We start from the raw sequence: 18,715 nt of genomic DNA, 5'->3' as shown, positions 1-18,715 counted from the left end.
AAGACCAAACTGATGTGACAAACAAAATCATGCCAAAACGAAGCTTCTTATAGATAGATGGATACACACACACACACACACACACACACACACATATGCAAACTCTATATAAAGTTCCTCCTATGAAGGAATGATATTGTTGTTGGGAGAGCCTATTGCTTCATAGGAAGAACTTCAGTGTTTGCATGTTTCATACATCCAGCTTTAATAGGTCATATATGCAAATATATAAACCTTCCTCAAAAAAGTTTTTTTTTTTTTGTTAATTGTGTGTAATATGATGCATTATATTTGCATTTGTGGGTGTCTGAAACTTGCATATAGGTTACCGTAGGCAAATATTTATTCTCAAGTAGACATCATACTTCCTGTTTAACTGAATGTTCTAACAAATGTTTGCTAGAAGTTAGGAGGAAATATAATGTTTTTAAAACGTTGCTAAGATATTTTAACAGACATACTGTTTTAACTCCGTTTATAGCCCCCAAAGGGGCAGCATGTCCTGGGGGATTACAAATATTAAAACAAAAATAATAGAAAACAACAATAAAAACATGACATTTTATTGTGTCCTAATAAGAACGAAAACAAAAATAATAAATTCATTTTCTAATGTTTTTGATTCTAATCCTTCAATTATCAACTAACTAATCTTTTAACTTTTCTCAACAAATCTGTTTAGTTCAAAATCCACCAAACAGTGGCATATGAACCCTTATTTATTTAGGAAATTTTGAGACTAAAAACTATTTTCAGAAATGTCCCGGCCAATATGCAGCTGCATATTTTTCTTAAATGTTACAAATCAACAAACACCATGCAAATACATATTTAAAAGAAGTCATATTATGTTTGCCATTATTTGTCTATTTGGTGTAATGCAATGTGTTTATGCAGTTTAAAGTTAAAAAATATATATTTTCCACATACTGTACATTATTGTTTCGCCTTCTGAAACACGTCGATTTTATTCTTTTTTTTTTACAATTCTCATCGGTCTGAAAAGCGAGGTGTGCTCTGATTGGTCAGTTATCCAGTGCTTTGTGATTGGGCGAATGCCTCAAGAATGTGATGGAAATGTTACGCCCCTTGTCATACTATGATGCATTTCACGATCAAGATAGACCATAGAAAATAGACCCTAAATGAATTTATAAATACCAAGTACCAATGAAACTTATTTTATTGGAACAATTAATTCACAGCAAGACTAACTGTATTATATAATAACCAATGAATTAAAAACAATTTTATCCTATTGCAAGAAAGATGGCAACAGGCCATGTTTCTCTCATTTAGGGGAGTCAAAAAAAAACAATCACACTGTATAGGTTGAATCAGTCCTTATTTTACTCTTTTTCTTCTCCATATGTCAAAAAAAAAAAAAAAAACTAGTAGAGAATTTCAAATAATTATTCAAGATTAGTCCATGCAGGAATCAGCTAGCAAAAAATAGGCAGAGATACAAGGTATGGTATTTCCGATAAGAATAAAATTGAACTAAAGGATTGAACAGAATGAACAAAGGCTTTTTGAGCTCAGTAGCATTTTCTCAGCCAGAGCACAAGGCGTTTCTGAAGCTCGGTGTGCACAGCACCCAATGATACAACTGAGGCTGGTTTCGGCTCTCAAGCCACAATCCCTCAAATCTCATTCAAACAACAGCCTTGCTTTCTTTAGTGTTCTCTGAAGTGTGGCGGTACGGCCGTGTCATAGAGAGAGAGAGGTAAAGCAAGGACGTTAAGGCACTGAGAGTTGAGTTGGTGGTAAAAGGGAGCGAGATGGCGATAGCCAAGTGGCAAAGGGGGCACAGGTGAGGAAGAGGATCTTAGCGAAGGTCACTTTCATCATCTTGTAAGGATTTCTTGATACGAAGCAGCATGGTGGTGAGCCACTGATCCAGTCGTGAGATGGTATCATACTCCTTTACCTGAAAGAGAAAGAGCTTGTCTTATGTGACAGGAATTTAATGTAAGTTGCTTAACACGTTTTTAGTGAAACTAGGAAGCTATGGTGAAACTATGCTTCCAGTGACATGAATATTGTTTAAGAGATTTTATAAGCAACAGATAGGGCAAGCAAGTGCTCGTCTTACAGCATCAGTATATGCATCCACGTTCTGTTCCTCAAAGGCATCTAAAAGTTTCTGTAAAAAAAAAAAATGAAACGGGCTCATTTTAAACATATATCCATCCATCATCCCTCGGTCAGAACCACAGTGTGTTGCTGTCACCCAACACACTCCACAGACAGAATGGTTTGTTCACAATTCTTTTACTTTACTGACATGATTATTTTAGACAAATGAGAATAAACACTCTCAGCAGGTATCATCTTTGCACTGAATTCAAAATTACAAAAAGCCAATCTAGAAGCATGCCTTCAGGGCAAAGTTTACAAAACTGGTTTAGTGTAAAACTGGTTTGCTTTGTCAATTAAAGGTACAGGTTGTAGGAACTGCCACTAGAGGACGCACTTCCAAAAAAATCGCGTGGTTTGATGATGCTCAGGAGGAGCGTGGAATGATGGGATTTGTTGTCTTCTACCCAACCGCTGATGGCCATCAATCAGACGGAAAGATAAATCATGGATTTAACACGAGTTCAACGATTTGCGTGAGTAGATTACATAATGCAAAGACGCGATCAGACTATGGATCAGGTCTTGCACAGGTCTGGAAACGTGATGCCCCAAATTTGGCGTGTATGCCCCATAATACCAATCTTGTTTATCGTTATAATAGCATACGTTTTCTGTAAAGATACGAATCAAAACAACTCACCTGTCGAGTAAAACACAAGCGAGATCGGCATCTCTTTCTTGTTGAAGTTTGTCACAAAGCTACTTCCGCATTTGTCCACGAAACTGTTGTCATGTGGTTTCTACGTCAGTAAAGGCAGTAACAAAGGGTAACTAACGTCACTGACAGGTGACTGCACTGCCCCGTGTCACTTTTTAGAATTGGAATTTTCTCATGATTTACAAGTAGTTGAAAACATTAGAGATATTGTTAGTAATTAGCTGGACAAAATATATAACACTAGCCTAGGGTTTAGCCTAGGGTTTATGGATATTTTACTGCAAATATCTTACAAAGTGTACCTTTAATGATTCACCTCAAGATTGAGAAAAATAACATGTTTTTACAAGCTAAAAATACTAAAAATTACTATTGTAAAAAATATATTTTACACTATTATAAAAACCTTTGATAAGCCATGAAGTTGTATCGAATACTTTAAAAAAATAAAAATAGATAAAAAAATTTTAAACATATTCATAAATGAGAATAAATTAACAGAGTAAATAAAGAATCAAATAAATTCTACATTTAAACAAAACACCTAGAGTAAGGGGTTCAAATCCTCAGTATAAGCAATGAAATGTTCAAAATGTAGAACACATTTAATGCTTTTTTTTTTTTGTTGCTGTGATAATTTTTTGTGCTGAGATCCAGCCTTACCTTCACCAATTTGCATTCACGTGAATCTGAAAAGGCTGGAAACATTTCCTCATACTTCTGGACAGCAAGCTACAAGGATGGCATCAAGGACAAGGAATTTGAAAGGGAACTGCAAACAACAGCTGTTTTCCATCAGCTTCTTTAAAGATGTGGTTCTGGTGGGGTGTTTCATACCTTAGCATTCAGCATGTCCACACAGAAGTGACAGAGAGCAGCCTTAAAGAAATAGTCCTTTGCGCTGTATTTCAACAGAGTGCTGTCCATTGCATGTGTTGCAACCTGGAAACCCACCAACACAAAAAAGACTGACTGATAGTGACTGATATTTTACCCGACAGAAAATGCCTGACAGGTAGAGATTATATTTAAGCTTATATTACTTTAACAAGTTCAGTCTTTTCCCCTACTGAAATATATATATTTACAAAAAAAGGGTATGTTCATTCTTAAAAGCTACCATTATTTACATATCCAAATCAATGCTTATTACACATGAAGGAAAAATATTTCTGTGTAAAACAATGATGACCTTCATATGGGATCTCCTAGGGGATCATGTGTACTGAAACCAGACTGACATAGTTTTGTTTACCTGTTCATAGATCTCAGTGGCTTTAGGGTACTGCTCCAGTTGAGCTGCATAGGTGGCAACTTTGAGAAGGCACTTGTTGGCAGAGCTTTGACATCAGAGAAGAACAGACAGATTAGAAACTGTTCTAGATCATGACTCATTTATGATTAAGGAAAGAAACTCCCCCCAAAAAGATCATGTGATAATGAAGATTTGGATCATGTGTCATATGCTTCCTGCAAGGCGGTGTATCTCAATATGGTTAATGTGAAATGGGAGCAAAGGTCTTGGCCTTTAGCAAACATGGTTGCTATGCAAGTCTCGAGCACTAGGAGTAAAAACAGCTTTAAACCATCGTACCTTGTGGACTCCTCGCCTTTATAATAGTCTGCTGCCTGTTCATAGTGAGCTATGGCCTAAGGAAAGGTTATAAAGTACTTTGATTAAATTATAGAATAAAAGTGATAGGTCAGGGGTTTTCAGACTTGTCTCGCAGGTCCCCCAGCCCTGCACATTGTGTATGTCTCCCTCATCTAACACACCTGATCAGCTCATTCGTAGAGAACGCAAAACCTGAATTGGATGCATCCGATAAGGGAGACATACAAAATGTGCAGGGGCTGGGGTCCTCTGGGATAAGTTTGAAAACTCCTGTGATAAGTTATGCAACCTTGTTTTACAATAGAAAATAATCAGTCAATGTGACAAAAGAAATCTGACCTTGTCAATGTCCACCAGTTCCGTTTCATAAATTTCAGCAATGGTGACGTGGTGTTTCGCTGCAATTGTAAATCGACCCTACAAGATGAGACACATAAAACAACAAGCATCACATTTACAGTCTAGGCATGACTAAATGCATAATTAACATAAAATCAATGATAACATGATTGACTGGCGAAAAAGAGCTTCAATTTCTTCAAGTTCAGCAGGTTAGTTTTAGCTCAAAAACACCACTGCCCATTTTCCTCTACAGAAAGCCATCCGAAATAGTAGAATATATATGCGCGGTGCGCTTGCGGCATTCTGAATGTCGCAAGCGCACCGCGGGTCATGTGACAAGAACTAACCAGTCTGCTTCATCCTTTCCTGTAACAACGTTGGAAGCTCAGCCAAGATGAAGGAACAGCTGATCATAGTTGTATATTGCAATTTCGAAATAAATTTAGTAGCAGAGCTACTGCAAGAGATTTTTAGAGCTGCAAATCAGTTTATCCTTTGCTGAAATTTACGCGCCTCATGGAGAGAGCACGTCATTGTTGCTTAGCAAAGACAGACGCCTCATGAGCGCTTCTGCCCGAATGCTTTGGAAAGGAGGAGAACGCGGCGTGACTAGCATTTTCCACCCGTTTTTAGGCACGATATGTGAACGGCCCCTAAGGCGCTCACTCACTCAGTATGCGATGAAGGCTCATTGCAAAATGTCTAATGCATTTAACACACCAGAAATAGAAGATCCTCCAATAACCAACAGGTCTGGTATTTGAGTGCACTTTGGATTCCCTGTAAGCTATAATGGTGATGACAGAATGAATGGTAAATAGTAAGGTCTCATATCCGCGGCTATAACGTAAATGAAGCCTACCGATCGCCACGGTGATGTCTTTTGCCCTGTTTGAATCCGTTGGAAATGTCGGTCTAAATGCTTCAGGGATAGTTTGTTGCGTGTATGTTTCTCCTTTTTTCGTCTTTTCCCAGATACTGACACAATAAGGTGATGTCGGCATAAATGAGTTGACATGTTTCAAGTATTGTATTCTCGCTGGTGTACCCTATGTCATGTAGCGGATGCGACATACCGTTGTTGTTTTTTATCCACCACTCTCTTGCCATCACCATTATAGCTTAAAGGGAATACAAAGTGCACCCAAACACCAGACCTGTTGGTTATTGGAAGATCTTTCTGGTCTGTTAAACGCATTGGTCATTTTGCAACGAGCCTTCAGCTCGTACTGAGTGAGCGAGCGCCTGACTGAGTAGCCTAACATAAACATATAACTATAAGTTGGTGTTTTTTTTTCTTCGGGAGTGTCAGGGGCGTTGCCTGTTACGTCGTTTGGGTTATATATATATATATATATATATATGTATATATATATATATATAAACTTGGTTTTGCCCCCATTTTTCATGAGCTGAAATCAAAGATCTAAGACTTACTCTATGTACACAAAAAGCCTATTTCTCTCCAATATTGGTCACAAATCTGTCTAAATCTATGTTAGTGAGCACTTCTCCTTTTTGCAGAGATAATCCATCCACCTCACAGGTGTGGCATATCAAGATGCTGATTTGACAGATTATTGCACAGGTGCGTCTTAGGTTTGCCACAATAATCTTTGCTGTATTTGTGGTCCAGGGGGTCCAAAAACCAGTCAGTATCTGGTGTGACCACCACTTGCCTCATGCAGTGCAACACATCTTCACATAGAGTTGATCAGGTTGTTGACTGTGGCCTGTGGGATGTTGGTCCACTCCTCTTCAATGGCTGTGTGAAGTTGCTGGACATTGGCAGGAACTGGAACACACTGTCGTATACACCAATCCAGAGCATCCCTAACATGCTCAATGGGTGACATGTCCGGTGAGTATGCTGGCCATGCAAGAACCTGGGATGTTTTCAGCTTCCAGAAATTGTGTATAGATCCTTGCAACGATGGGCCATGCATTATCATGCTGCAACATGAGGTAATGGTTGTGGATGAATGGCACAACAATAGGCCTCAGGATTTTATGCCATCAATAAAATGCACCTGTGTTCATTATCTATAACATACACCTGTCAATACCATAACCCCACCGCCACCATGGGCCACTCGATCCACAAAGTTGACATCAGCAAACCACTCCCCCACATGACGCCATACACAGTGTAACATTAGGAAGTGACGATAAATACTTTTTGTAAGCAAAGTAAATAGAAATAATGACTTTATTTAACAATTTGTCTCCTCTGTGTGTCTCCGCATCACCGTATCCCCATTTTGGAGAATATCCGGTGAACGCAAACTACATACGCTCTTCTGTGTATACAGATACATTTTCTGTTTGTATTTATGCTTTGATTTGAAAGAAAACAGTGCATCCTTGTGGCACGGCTGACACAGAAGAGCGTAAGCAGCTTGCGTTCAGTGGATATTCTCCAAAATGGCGCTACAGTGATGCGAGGAGACAGACATAGAGGAGATGAATTATTGAAAAAATAAATAATTATTTTTGTTTTCTTCACGTACAAAAGTATTCTCATGGCTTTATAACGTTACTGTTGAACCACTAATGGCAGAAGGACTATTCTGACAATGCTTTTCATACTTTTCTGGACCTTCAAAATATAATTTACTTGGCAGTCAGTGGGACAGTCAAAAGCTTCCCAGTTCTCATCCAAATTATCTTAAATTGTGTTCCGAAGACACAAAAAGCTTTTAAGGGTTTGGAATGACATGGGGGTAAAGTGATAAACAACAAAAGTTCAATTTTAGGGATGGAGTAACACTTTAAAAGCGAATTAGTAGACCAATCGTTAAAAAACACAGACTCATTCTAAAATGAAGTAAGGTTTGTAAACAAGGAAACAATTTTAACTATGAACAACACTGACGTGCAGAGCTCACTTCACCTCTGTCCCAGTCAGGGGAAATCTTCTTAATCATTATAAAGCTATGCTTTCCTCATACAGATTGATTGTTATCCCACACAAACGTGTGATTGAACTCAAGGATGGACAGTATTTCACATACATGTATTTAAAATACTTATTTGAAATATAAAATACTATTTTGTATTTAAAAGCCTTTGGCAAAAATCAAATGTAATTAAATGTAATGCATTTAAATACATTTAAGATTAATGTTTTTTTGTAATTTCAAAAAACATAAAATACTTTGTATCAGTCAACCTCTTTATCGGGTTGCTGATTAGTTTAGACACACCCCCTCTCCCCAACCCCAACAATCATCATGTGTTCAGTTATTATGAAAGAATAAAAGAGCACTGAAAAGGGGAAAAATATTGTGAGCCAATCAGTTTTAATAGTTAACTAGCTTGTCAAATATGTTTAAAGCATGTTAGGGCTGGGTGATATTACAATACATATCATGGCAATGATATAAAGTGTGAATCAACTTAAGTTTTTTATAACATTAACATAGACAGGCCTGTTGGGGTAAGCAAATATATCCATGCAGCTTTTAGTGGGCAGGAATTATTGGAATATTAGGAATGGAGAAGGAAGCATGGATTAATGAGTAACTGAATGTGATGTGCTTGGTGAAATTGCACTTATTATAAGTGTGCACGTGTATGTGTCCTCTATAGATTCAGTGGTTGGAGTTGGGTTAATACTCCTTGACAAGTTGGCTACATTTAAACTCAAAACATATTGATCATTTAATAATTGTTGTAATGCTAAAATGTTTGTTTTCAACTTCCAAATAGGTGTCCAGTGATTGATAAATAAGTATTTGATTGACGAATACTGTACCCTAGGTGTTATGTAGGATCATGATTTTGCATACCATTGCATGAATAGATGCCCGACACATAATATATTAATATATTTATGATAAACAATCAAATGATTAATTAGTTGATATGAATACGGTTTCTTCTTATGAATGACTTGTTTGTTATTGAGTCAGTGTTGCTGATGCAAAGTAGGCCCTTCATTACCAGACACCAAGTAACTAAATTAGGACAATGGAGTCATTCGCAAACTGTTAAACATTAAACTTTCTGTTACTTTGAAAATAACCTTCATTTGGGAGATCACAGGGATACCTGAATATTTTATCTGTTAACTGGTTGCATATGTCAGATTTACTGGATGACTCGAGCAGAGAAAAGCTGTTGCTTTCGAACGTTGTTTACTTAGTCAACTGATTGATTTGTCAGTGTATTGGAGCAGGGATAAATAAAAATTTCATGCTCCCTTGTATAAGCATTTTGTAGTATTTTTAAAATACAAAAATACAGTAGTTCATTTTGATACACTTAAAATTAAGGGTTTTGGTATTTTATTTTAAAATGCATTTTGATGTATCTTTGCCCAAACATTGGACAATTCAAGCTGAATCACATACATGCAAATATATGATAATGCACATAGCACTGTGATATGGCTCTATAGATTTCCACAGAAACGAGCGCAAAAACCATTTTGAGAATTTGAAACTTCTGTTTTTGCGATAGCTCTATATATTTTCATAGCCGTATTCGAACAGTAATTGTTTCTCATGGGTACGTTAGGTATTTTCAGCATTTACAGGGGTTAGTTGGTGATTTTATTGCTGTCTGAATCCAGAATGTCAGTGTTTTTCTACTCGCGTAATAAAAGTCCCACAGTGAACGAACTGAGGACTATGCGTGTGAGTGTGTGTGTGTGTGTGTGTGTGTGTGTGTGTGTGTGTGTAAGCTAAATAGAATAGAATCAAGAATAGGCTACATGCCCATGGCAAATTCTATTCAGTTTGTCATACTAATTACTACTAGTCTGTGGATTAATTTGAACAGTATTTCAAAAATACTATAAGCATATAGCAATGGACACAACTACCAAAGAAAACACAAAGGATGGTCAATTAGACTAAATAAGTTTAAAACTAAGAAAAAAACTTTGATGGTTTATGTCATTTTAACAGTCCAATAAATTTATTTGATTGCAACATTGATTGTAAATTGAGATTTAGAAGTCCTTAGGAGGACTTCTCAGCTGCCTAAGGCTTAGGAGCTACTTACAGCTTTTAAAAGTGTTTAATTTTTATGAGTTGCTTCTAATGCAGAAATTTAGGAGCAACTCAAAAAAATTAGGGACTTTTTTTTTTTTTTTTAATTAGGGACTTTTTAGGCAAAGGTAATTTATCTGTGTACTATAATCTAATGGTCAAACACAGCACTGAATCAACATTGGACAAATTAAATGCCTGGAAAATGGATATAAAAGAAGATATAGATGAAGTAGACTGGAAGAAATATGAATGTCTTAAAGCACAAACACAGACAATAAATACAAGGTTTAAATTACTTCAATATAAATGGTTAATGAGAACCTATATAACACCTGTCAAACTTCATCGAATATCCTGTAATATTCCAGATGTGTGTTCTAAATGCTTGGATAACAAAGGTACATTATACCATTGCCTCTGGGAATGTCCAAAAACACAAAACTTCTGGAAGGAGGTTTTAAAATGTATGTCAAATATGTTTGGCATTAAAATTCCTATGAATGTAAAACTTTGCATTCTTGGAATATATCCAATGGACATCATACAAACATCAAAACAGATTAAACTTATAGACTTTGGTCTGCTTCAAGCCAGAAGAGCTATTGCACATGGATGCTCCATCCATGAAAATGTGGATTAAGGAGATATCAAACTGTATCGGATTGGAAAGGCTAACTCATATTGCTAAATGCAAGAGGAAAGACTTTGATCGGCTGTGGGAGCCATACATAAATATCATGTAAACTGGGAATGTAGACCTTACAGAAAAACACTTTGTAAACATTGTCTGTAGCAAATTCATATTATATATAAAAACATTTATATATATATATATATATATATATATATATATATGTGTATATATATATATATATATATATATATATATATATATATATATATATATATAATTTATTATTATTATTATTATTATTATTTTCTTTACCTTTAAGAAGTGTTAATTGAAGATGTATATGTGAAAAGGTGTAAGTATGTGTACTTGTTCTGTGGTTATAAAATGAGAAAATGACAATAAACATATTGAAAAAAAAAATTGGGACTTTTTTGTTGTTGTTGTTTTGTGAATAAATTACCGCATTAGGAGCAAACATTTTTTGTGAATACATTTCCGCATTAGGAGCAACTTTTTTTTTGTATTACTGCCCCTGGTTAGTGCACACTAAACCACATGCATGCATTGTGTTAGAGTACCCTCCAGTGGTGCATCAAGTAATTTGCAATCATTTTTCAATTTCTAACAATTGCTTTGGATATGTTGAACTATTTCCAAAACACCCGCAAATAGATAAACAGAAGTGTCAAAATGATTCTGTAACACAGAAGCAGCTCTACTTTTATTTCAAACACCATCTATAGCCCCCACAGATGTAAGAGAGACTCTTACCATGTCTGTATAGATCTCTATGGCCCTGTTCAAGCAGTTTATGGCTTCTGTGGAGAGAATGACAGACAACTGAACTTTAACCATTTTCAAAGAACTGCATGTAAACAGCCAGATCATTTTTAACACCAACGTAAAAATAACTTGTTTTAGAATATTGAAATAAATGTTTTATTTATTTTAAAAAGCAATGAGTCTCATTCATTAATAACTGTGTGGATTATTTGTATTTATATGCACAGGAGGAAAATTTACAACTGGATGCTGTGAATACCTTGAGGGTCTGATTTTTTAAAGGCATTGCCAGCATCAATGAAGTTTGTGGCTGCGTCATGTTTACTTTGCATCTGCAGGTGTAGAAGAGCTGCTTGGGAGAAAGCGTTTCCAGAAGCTGACAATCACAAACAGCAAAATGCAAATGTTACGATAAATATCACAATACAAATATAATATAACATAATAAATATAACATAATACGAATAATCATCCAATGTTAAAGGTTAAAGTTAAAGATATTAATATAACTAAGGTGAGTCTGACAGTCTTATGTTTTTTATTTGACAGCGATTTCACATTTCTTGTTTGTATGAAGGCTAAATACAAATAAAAGGTGAACACTAATTAATTACCATTTACATAGTTTTAAACGAGGAGGTTACATAGACTTGATAAATTCATTTTTCAGACATTTGTAGGTACAGACATCCATTTTGGCAGTTTTTCTGAGATTTATTGAATATTGTTCATATACATTCAGCCCTACATTGATGTAACAAATACACACACACACACACACACACACACATATATGGGTCAAAGACGTTAAGATGTCCGCATCTAAAGAAATGTACAAAAGTGATTTTGTGTCCATAAAAAGCACATTAAATGTAAGTAAAATGTCTACTTTTAAGGTTACAAATAGTTTTTGGAGAATAAAATGTCAAAATTTGGTTGAAATAATGTTACATTGTCATTCAGTGTAACACAATATTTATGCAAAAATTCAAACAACATGCTTATTCTGACGTGTACATATTAAAGTACCTAAAAGAATAAAGGAGCATACTAAATTGAGCATACTATTATTGCGATTTAAATTAGTAAAAAATTCTTACTGACAAATGGGCAAAACCTGGGATAGTGGCAAATGTTAAAAATGTAAAATTACAACTCATTAATATTTGGGGTGAAAGTAATTTGTCTTTTAATATGTCATAAATAGATTTTTGTTGCAAATATGCCTGACAAGATTGTTACACTGAATGACATTTTACTGGGTGTCTTCTGTAAATTGGGGGGAAATGTATGATATTTATTTTTTGCTCAGAAAAACTAAAACAAAATTGCAATTAAATAAAACAGAAAACTTTTAGCATTTTGTTGGGGGAATCCTACAACAGTTTAAAGCAGTATTACACTTTTTTTATGCTTAAACACTTTTTCGTCTTTGACCCATATGTGTGTGTGTGTGTGTGGGTGTGGGTGTAAAAGATTAAACAACATACTTATTATGAACTGTACTTATTAAAATATATGGAACTATATTTATTTATTGTTACATATTGCTCAGAAATAAGGAAGTAAATTTGTTTTTTGTTTACCATATAATGAATATTGCCTATGTTTTTCAGCTGTGAGGGTTTCTACAGTCCAAGCAGAACACGCAGGTTAATGTGTTCATGTTTGTCATGTCCAGTGTCAGCTGACTCCTAGCAAAGCCTACAATTACATTTTCACTTTCATCGCCTGACTATTTCATCATCAGCTTTATGGAAGCATAACGCCAGATCACATGACTAACGTAAGATCTCAACTTTAACTATATACAAATTTAAGAATAGATTTATACAGACACGATATATGTGATGACAGTTTTTTTAGGTTTAACTGTGTTACGAACTCAACAAAACAAATAGAAATTAAACATACAGACATTTACAATTCAATGTGGTTTCAATCTGCACATCCAAACAATCTCTCATTTGGCAGGAAAAATAGTTTTTAGACACTTTTGCCAACCCTGATATTCACTTATATAAAGTTTGTGTTTTACAGCTAACTGACTAGCATGCTAAGTTAACTATCTGTTTGCCCGGGTTGGCTTGTCGGCAGTCTGTTAAAAGTTATAAAACATACCCAAACAGAGAGCCAAAGAAAGACTGCGAGGATTTCACTTTCTTCTCGGCTTCAGCCATGAGAGCCATGGCCTCTTTTTCTTTCCCGGAGTTATCCATGAATATTGTTTACAGTTTAACTTTAGCAGCAGACTCTGAAATCCAGCCACATCAACACATCTCTGAGGAAACGTCCGACACGTCCGTCTGCTGCCTCCTTTCAAAATAAAAGTTAAGTTGAGTTTGGCCAAAATATATATATATGTTTAAAGAAAAACAAGAACAAGCAATTAATATTAAAAATGTTTATATGTATAAAAGCAGCATATATACTTTTGATATACAATGATACAATCTTAACTTCATTTTATCTTTTAATTTGACTTTTATCCAAAAAACTTGTTTACAGTAAAAGTCTGACATAAAAAATATATAATCAGAAAAATCTGACATTAAACAGTTCATATCTTCAAACAAAATTCCTATTATTGTTATTTTAAAGTTTGCATATGCATTTTATGGCTCATATAGTATAAAAGCGAGAATATGGAGGTTTCTCCATTTTATTGCAGGTAAATTTGGTGCAGTTGATATTTATTGGACATTTACATCTGCATTTCATTTAGTCATTTAGCTGACGCTTTTATCCAAAGCGACTTACAAATGAGGACAATGGAAGCAATCAAAAACAAAAGAGCATTGTGAATTGTGAAATTGTGATTAAATGATGGGTTGCTGGAACCACAAGCAGTTCTGTCTTGGCAAGGTTGAGTTGAAGGTGATGGTCCTTCATCCAGCAAAAAATGTCTGTTAGACAAGCTGAGATGCGAGCAGCTATCGTTGGATCATCAGGATAGAATGAGAGATAGAGTTGAGTGTCATCAGCATTGCAGTGGTATGAAAAGCCATGTTTCTGAATGACAGAACCTAATGATGTCATGTAGACAGAGAAGAGAAGTGGTCCAAGAACTGAGCTTTGAGGCACCCCAGTAGTTAGATACTGTGGCCTGGATACCTCACTTCTCGAAGATACTTTGAAGGACCAATCTGACAGATAAGACTCAAACCAATGGAGTGTGGTTCCTGAGATGCCCTTTGCCAGTAGGGTTGACAGGAGGATCTTGTGGTTAACTGTGTCAAAAACAGCAGACAGATAAAGCAAGATACGTATTGAAGATTTGGATTCAACAACTGAGAGCAAGGCAGTCTCAGTTGATTGTCCACTTCTGAAGCCAGATTTCGAGGAGACGAGACAGCTCGTTAAAAATTTTTTGCAATGAAAGGAAGAAGGGAAACTGGTCTTTAGTTCTCTAAAAGAGATAGGTTAAGGGTGGGTTTTTTTAAGAAGTGGAATTATACAAGCCTGTCTAAATGATGAGGGAACAACACCAGTGCAGCCAACGAACAGGATGCGGCCGCTAGAAGAAGCCGCCGCCCCTGGCGCCCCGGACCAAAAAGGGACATGTTTTGGGGAGAGCTGAGTGACCATTTCTTCCAGATGCTTTCAAGCTACCACTTGTACTCTGGCACAATACATAGACTATGTTGTTTGAAAAAGTGGCTTGCCATTCACAGTTGGTGAAATGGTAGAGGAGGACACTCAGCCACAGCCTACCCAGCCCACTAGCATCACCTTGTCATTTCCCATTATTATTTCAGTGACCCACCTGCCTCAGAATTCCTCACTAGTTCTTCCCCCCTTTTCAACATGTCTGCCACAAACCCAGAGCCAGTTCCAACCTTGTTGATAAAACAAGCATATGCCAGTTAGGTATGATTTGAAGCATAGCTGCTGGTTTGAGCTGGTTTAAGATGGTCCATAGCTGGTTATGAGTTGGTCATGTGCTGGTCCAAAGCTGATCCTAAGCAGGAGCTAGTTGCAACATGCTAGTTGCTCAAACTAGCTCATAACTAGCTAAGGACTAGCTTGAACCAGCTCAAACCTGCTTAAACTAGCAGCCATTCTTTAAAACATAACCAGCATATGCTGTTTTTTTTTCAACAGGGAAAGCTAATCAAAGACCTAAAGCCTGAGCAGAGTCCAGCTCCAACTTTGGCCTCTGAGCCCTGACCCTTTGGTTACCCTTGGCTCCATGATCCGTCAGTTTCACCGGTGTCTGTCATTCCTTGGACTCCACTGGGCGCCCTGGCCCTCTGGCTCAGCCTTGGTCAGTCATCATCAAGCCTGCACCACGTTCTTCCAGACCACTGACCCCTGGCTCCCTCTGGCTCCCTCTGGTCTCCTCCTTCTCTCTTATTAGCTCAGCCCCGGCCTGAGCCCTCTGTCAATACATCCATGGTCACACTCCATCCCTCCTCAGTTGGACTTGTTATGGCGTGAGGACACAATTTTGTTATTCTGATTGTTAATTAAAGTTGACAGCTGCATTTAGATCCTGGCTGAACTCATCGTTTGCTGCAACCTATCACTGACAATTGTGAGTAGAAAAACGTATAGTACAATATGAGTCATTTTGAATGACTAGCAGTATAAAACATGTTTTTTGTGTGTGTACTTCTTTATAAAAAAATAAAATAAAAAAATAAAAAAACTGGTTTCACAGAAAAACACACATGTAACAACCTAAAGGTGATTCGTTTTAGAATTATACTAAAATGCTTTTTACTTACTTAAAAAGTGTGACGAATCAGAGGAAATAAAGTATTTTTTAACAAAGATCTGATCATGTTAATAATTTAGAGGCTTTAGAAATTCATGTATCAAATATTAAACGATAGACTTTATAAGGTTAATATTTTGAAAGCAAGATAAATGGTGCTGAATTGTTTTTATCTGAAAAGAAAAAAAGGTAACTTTTACTCCAGATTGAAAGTTGTTTATGCTTTTATGCTTGAGGTAGTGCAACCTCTGTAAATGTCCACCAGAGGATGTGCTCTGCTTATGTACAGTAACACTAACCTGGGCTAACATGCAGTTTATGGGACATCTTTGTGAGGAATTCCCCATGTAGGCACGTGATGCACATGCAGACCCCTGTGTGCTGGTCTGTGAGAGGGAATCCCGGCATGGAGGAGGTGTCCACAACATGTACAAATATTGTGCATGTTTGCTTGTCTCTATGGTTGCTATGTAATCAAGAGACTGCCATGTGTTTGGAGCCTTTATGTAACTCTTTTTTTTTTTTTTTTTTTAATGTCTCATAGTTCACATAGAGAGACTATTGTGAACACATTAATATGCTTGGTAAGAGGCTTATGGAAAATTATATGACATTACTTCCTAAGGGAATATTGTTATGCTGACACATACTAAAACATTTTCTCTGTTCAGTATATATATATATATATATATATATATATATATATATATATATATATATATATATATTCAAATACTTTAACTACCCAGTTTTGTTTACGGGAATTGTTAGGAGTTTCAGTATAAACTGCAGATGATTGTAATGATTTATGTTTACTTGCTCAATTTAATTTATGAGGTGGATCTCAAATGCTTGTATGTTCACACAGCCTCTGTCACCACACACGCACAAACTTGCAGGGTTCAGGATTAAAACCAGCCCTTAAGAAAAGTCCAAATAGGGAGATGTTAACGTTTTCCATAAAGTCACGGTGTCAAAACCCTGAAATGGGACTTTAGGAAACTTAACGGACCCAAGGAAAAGAGATATTAATAACTCCTTCAAGCCCATCCCACCACATTCTTCACCACTGAGTCACATTGTAAACCAGCAATGAAGTGATGGGTGGATTGCCACTGTTTCTCATTTGTGTTTCTTTCCACTAAGAAATTGAGGAAAGAAACAGGGAGATACCCTTCCTCTCTTTCTTCACAAACCTGAAGGGTTACACGCACACATACACAAAATGCTTTCACAGGTTGTGGGGTTGTATGAGGGAAGAGGAATAACTCAGGCATTGAGTAAGATGTGAAAAAAGTTATAACAGCCTCTGGAATGATGAAGAGCTGGAAAGTATAAGCCAACAGAGGAACGGGTGGTTGTGCTGGAAGATGGAAAATGGTGGTATGGGGTTTTGGCAGGGAGATCTGTGACTCACTGTTTATCTGGCCTGTCACCGAGCAACTGTACAGCATATGTGTGCACAACACTGCAGCCTTTTTGCCTGCCTTTCCCAAAAATTCTAGATTTGTAAAAGGCTTTTTCCATAGAGAGGATACCAAATGGGCTTAAACTTTCAAAAGTCTGTTTTGTATTTAACCCTGTAAATGAAATTTTGCTGAAAAATATATTTGACTTGTTGAATTTTGTTTTTTTCTAGCAATAAACATTACAAAAACACAAACATTAAATTAAATAATAATGAAAAGCAAATAAAAGAAAACACATTATGAGCTAGCTAGTTTGGTGTAAAAGAGTAGGGATGGGTAAAAAATACTGATTAATCGATTCTCATTTTTACTGAACGATACCGATTAGTTGATTAGTCTAGTCTGTTTTCGGTTAATGAGCAGAACACTGAAGGGCTACTCCCATCCAATATATCGCAATAAGTTTTGTGCTTTTGTACTTTTAATATGAAACGAAACAGTCTCAGGTTTCGAATTCACCTTTTTCTTTTTTCTTTTTCCGGTTCATTAGCCGCTATAGGTAAATAACGAGGAGAATAACAACGTGCAGTAAGCAGTAAAACTGTTTGCACTACAAACCAATGTGATCATAATTAAGATAATACATTAAAATAATATTATAAAACACACCAACTTTCAATACCAAGCAGCAAAATGTTTTGTTCAGCTAAAAATAGCTGGACGGAGTGGATGCAATTGAGACCGGAAGCCAGACCCATAGAATTTACAAATGGCCCTCTTTTATGACAAGAAAAAGGTGGATTGCAAAATGCAAACAATAAATGCCGTTTTGGCGCTGTTTAATGTTCGCAGATCGCTGTAGTCTCAGTTCAACAGTCGCGGCAGTGCGCGGAGCGCGTGAACTAATAATACCAGTTTAAGCACGAAATAATCATGACTAAACATCCGAAGGTAAGTTAAAAGAAAAAATACAATTTTACAATCCCTATCATGTCTCTTGTAATCGCCCGTGCAACGTCACATTTACCTTACCTTTATTCAGTGACCATAAACATATTTGTCAGAAAAATAAACTGTAGAGAGGTGCATTTTGCTATATATATGCTTCAGATAACATATTCGTACTGTTCTTCAATGTTTAATTTATGTTTAAATTAATCCATGAAGTTTTAATGACAGCCACCATTACATTTATATATATAGTATATACAAAACTAATTTAAGTAGAAATATTATTATGTAACTGTAACTTTATTATTTTCAAACCTTCATTAAGTGTAATTTTAACAAATCAGTCAATTTTAACCTTCAACATTATAGTAGTACCAACAGACTTTCGTTCCTTGATAATATTTGGTATGTACTGTACTGTATTGAAGTATTTGAAGGGCAGGACAAAGCCAGGGAAAACC

At 36.1% G+C, this 18,715-nt stretch overlaps 1 protein-coding gene across 1 annotated transcript; it reads right to left on the bottom strand.

Moving 5' to 3' along the window:
• Positions 1-1,328: 1,328 nt before the first annotated feature.
• LOC127934421 (alpha-soluble NSF attachment protein-like) lies at positions 1,329-16,221 on the bottom strand. The gene is made up of 10 exons (XM_052531796.1): positions 16,194-16,221; positions 11,434-11,550; positions 11,163-11,209; positions 4,755-4,832; positions 4,395-4,450; positions 4,056-4,140; positions 3,638-3,742; positions 3,464-3,532; positions 2,096-2,146; positions 1,329-1,930 (listed from the first exon to the last, which is right to left on the bottom strand). Exons 1-10 carry the CDS (start codon positions 16,219-16,221, stop codon positions 1,829-1,831), a joined length of 738 nt encoding a protein of 245 aa, XP_052387756.1. The 3' UTR covers positions 1,329-1,828.
• Positions 16,222-18,715: the final 2,494 nt, after the last annotated feature.

This window comes from Carassius gibelio, chromosome A18 (assembly GCF_023724105.1).
Source record: "Carassius gibelio isolate Cgi1373 ecotype wild population from Czech Republic chromosome A18, carGib1.2-hapl.c, whole genome shotgun sequence".
Classification (NCBI taxonomy): domain Eukaryota; kingdom Metazoa; phylum Chordata; class Actinopteri; order Cypriniformes; family Cyprinidae; genus Carassius; species Carassius gibelio.
This window is presented reverse-complemented; position numbering and strand designations above follow the sequence as displayed.